The 3854-nt window shown below is 71.8% G+C and overlaps 1 protein-coding gene across 1 annotated transcript in view; it reads left to right on the forward strand.

The window, feature by feature from the left end:
- H696_00021 (hypothetical protein) overlaps nt 1–1740 on the forward strand; it is a gene marked incomplete at both ends in the record, with an annotated part of 1924 nt that extends 184 nt beyond the window's left edge. The window contains one exon of the mRNA XM_009493860.1: nt 85–1740. Within this exon, the coding sequence (XP_009492135.1) occupies nt 85–1740 (1656 nt within the window). The remainder of the gene's footprint in view (nt 1–84) is intronic.
- Nucleotides 1741–3854: the final 2114 nt, after the last annotated feature.

Below are 3854 nucleotides of genomic sequence, written 5' to 3' on the forward strand. Positions count from 1 at the left end.
GGCCTGCTGCTGCCGGTGGGCCCGGCCGACTGCTGGAACGTGGTGCCCGGCAATTACCGGCGGTGCGCCGTGTGCCGGTTCCAGGCGCTCGGCAATGGGTTTTGCCGGGCCGCCGCGCAGCCGGTGCCCGGCTGCCAGCGCCTGGCCCACCCCCACATCAATGAGGACTGCGCGGTGTGCGAGCCGGGCTACTGCCTGGACAGCAATCACAAGTGCCTGCCGGTCGAGGCCCAGCCGGCCGGCGACCTGTGCGGCGACCGGTGCTTCGGCCAGGCCCTGCGGCCGGACGGCTTCGACTGCGCCGCCTGGCCCATGGCCACCATGGCCCCGTCGGACGATGAGCCGGCCGGCCGGCCGGAGCACCGGCACCTGCTCCGGTGCAGCGCCCCGGGCGTGTGCTTCCAGTGCCACGACACGTGCGACGAGTGCGCCGGGCCCGGGCCGAAGGACTGCACCGCCTGCCCGGCCGGGCACTTCCTCCTGGCCCACGGCGCCAAGGACTTCCCCCAGGCCCGGGTCCATGTGGGGACCTGCATCCGGGGGCACAATGCCCAGGGCGACCCGGCCGCCCCGGCCGGCTGCCCGGCCACCACGGTCAACACCGGGCAGGACGTGTGCGTGGCCTGCCGGCAGGACTGCCTCACATGTGACCCGGCCAATCCGGGGCACTGCCTGTCCTGCATGCGGGGGTTCTTCGCCTGGCCGGATGGTACCTGCTCGGCCACCTGCCCGGAGGGCATGGTCAAGGACTCGCTGGCCGGCCGGTGCGTCCACTGCACGGTGGACCACTGCACCCGCTGCGTGACGGATAACCCGGGGGTGTGCATCGCCTGCCACGCCGACCGGCCGATCCTCTTCCACAACCAGTGTGTGGACAGCTGCCCGCCGGGGTACCGGCGGTCCGGCACCGCCTGCCTCCCCTGCAAGGCCAATTGCCTCGAGTGCGATGGAGGCCCGGACAGCTGCTCCACCTGTCGCAGCGGGTTCTTCCTGCGCAATGACACCTGCCACAGTGAATGCGGCTGCACGCACTTCTGGGACGAGGACACCCCCGGGGCCGAGCCCGGGTGCCGGATTTGCAGCGCCGCCTGCCACACGTGCGCCATCCGGGCCACCAACTGCGTGACCTGCCTGCCGGGCATGATGCTGGTCCTGCCGCGCCATGCGCACGAGGACCACCAGTGCGCGGCCACCTGCCCGGCCGGCTGGTACAAGTCCGGCTCCCTGTGCAAGCCCTGCACCGATCCCAAGTGCGTGGGCTGCTACGGGGGCGGCAACACCTGCCACACATGCGCCCATGCCCATGCGGCCTTCGAGCGGCGCGAGTGCTTCAACCCCTGCCCGGAGGGCTACTACAAGTACGACAAGGCGTGCCTCAAGTGCGGCGGCGGCTGCGGGACCTGCTACAATGGCCTCGGCATCGGGTGCATCACCTGCCGCGTGGACCCGAACACCCGCATCCCGTTGGTCAAGCGCATGCAGCCCGGCACCTTCGACCACACCCTCAACGCCCAGTGCGTCAGCTTCACCACCATCCAGGCCGGCTGGGGGCTGTACTTCCAGGACCAGAAGAACCACTACACCGTGCCGTGCCCGGAAAACTGCGCCGCCTGCTTCGTCGACCACCCGCACGACCCGGAACTTCGGACCCTCCAGTGCACCGAGTGCGCCAGTGGCTTTGTTCTGGCCGACGACCGCCAGACGTGCGTCCGGCCGGACGCCGAGGACTCCTCCGCGTGAGACATGTGCGCTGGTCGGCCTGCGAGCCGGGGGTCGGCCGGGCGGGGCCTGGCCAGAGCGTGGGCGGCCCCGGAACACAGTCGCAGCCCCTCGGCCCGCGGCCCTTCTAATGGACCATACTGCGGATCGTGCACACGGGTCACCAGAGGTGGTGTCATCGGCGAGCCGAGGCCTGAGAGAGGCAGGGAAGGAGAGGATCGGAGGGGCAGGGGGAAGTAGAGGGTCGGAGGGGCAGGGGGAAGCAGAGGGTCGGAGGGGCAGGGGGAAGTAGAGGGTCGGAGGGGCAGGGGGAAGCAGAGGGTCGGAGAGTCAGGGGGAAGCAGAGGGTCGGAGAGGGCAAGGAGAAGAAGAGGCTGAGAGGGCAAGGGGGAAGTAGAGGGTCGGAGAGGCGGGGGGAGGCAGAGGCTGAGAGAGGCAGGGAGCGGACAAAGCGCGGACACCCGGGCCCAGTCCTCGGAGTGGCAGGGGAAAAAAAGCCCCTCCCGGATGCCCGTGGGGCCGGGAGCCGAAGGAAAAAATCCGCCCCCCTGGGACATGTCTGCACACAACGACGCCCGCGGCGGCTTCCCGGCGTACCCGCATTTTATTGGCTGTTTATTGCCTCCCAACAAAAAGTCCTTGCCGCAAACATCGCCTGAAATAGACCCCCCCCCCCTGCGGCCATCGATCGCCGGGGAGTGATCGGGAAATATTGGCCATGGCCGTGCTGGCGGCGCGGATCGGCAAGCGTGCGAACGGGGGAACGCGAGTGCATTGGCAGCTGCCGTCCGAAGTGTCTCACCCACAAGTCGCCCTTCGTGAGTCGGGATGCTGGCCGGGTCCACCGCCCGGCCCTGCCCACCGCCCGGCCCTGCCCACCGTTCGCCGGGCCACGGGGGGGGGAGGCCATTCGTCTCGCGGGCCCGCAGGCCGAGGAGTCGCGACGGGCCCCTCGCGCAGCAGGCCGGGGGACGTCTGTGTGGGCACGACCGTGCGCGCGCGCGCCTGGCAACGGGCCCCTGCCTGTGGGCGCAGTGTGGCCGGGGCGGGGCGCATGCAGGGGGGCCGCAGCCCCGGGGTCTGGCCACGACCACCCCCCCCCCCCCCCCCCCCCCCGGGCGTGGGGCGGCACAAGTCGCCTGGGTGGGGAACGGACCGCCAGCCCCTGGCGCAGCTCCTGTGTGAGAGGCCGCCGCATGCATTGTTTGGGCGCGAGGGGAGGGGGTTGCCCCTGCGGCTGCCGCAACGACCGCGCCCCCGCCCCCTCCCGACTGTGGCTCGCCACACGGGAGCAACCGGCTGCAGGGCGGCGGTGCTGCCAGCCGGCATCGGCCCCAGGTGTGGGGCGTCCATCACGACGAGGCCCCTCCCTTTGTCCCTCCCCGCCCCTGTCCCGCCACCGCCGGCGTCCGTGTGGCCTCCATCGGGTCGGTGTGGCCGACGCCGTCCCGTGGGCCGGGCGCGCGAGCGCGCAGCCACACAGGGGGTGACAGTGCGCCGACCCGCGTCCCGAGGCCGGCCCGGAAGCCCGGGCGCAGGACGCCGCGCGTCAGGTGCCCCTGCTTGGACGCGCACCCGGCCGGGCCAACACCCTGCCCACACGCCTCCCAGCTGGGACTGCCCCCTGTGCATGCGGCCAGGTGTGTGCACGCCTGTGCGAGGGGGCCCATGTGCCCGGATCGAGGGGCGGCGCTCCCGGGCGGGCGCACTGCCCCAGCTAGGGATCTATCCTCGGCTCTTCGGCGGGAGCCTGCATGGGCCGCCCCGCCTCGGCGAGGGCCAGTTATAAAGATGCACCTCGGCACACGGGGCAGCCGGCTCCGATCGCCACCGCGCTCCGAGCCAGCTCCACCGCCCAACCTCCCTGCTGGACCGCCAGCCAACACCCACACGCACAATCGCGCACCCACACACAGAGACAGACATCGACCGGTACACACTTACACAGGGCCCTACCCACACGCACAATCGCGCACACGCACAATCGCGCACACAGGCGCACACGCCCGGCCAGCATCACACGAAGTGCGCACGCACGCACGCGCCCACCCATCTGGCCCTTGCCGCCGCCGCGTCGCGGGCCCGTGCCGTCTGCACGCCAGCCACCCGGGGCCCGGCCCTCGCGCCTGCGTCTC

This window comes from Fonticula alba (assembly GCF_000388065.1).
Source record: "Fonticula alba strain ATCC 38817 unplaced genomic scaffold supercont2.1, whole genome shotgun sequence".
NCBI lineage: Eukaryota > Rotosphaerida > Fonticulaceae > Fonticula > Fonticula alba.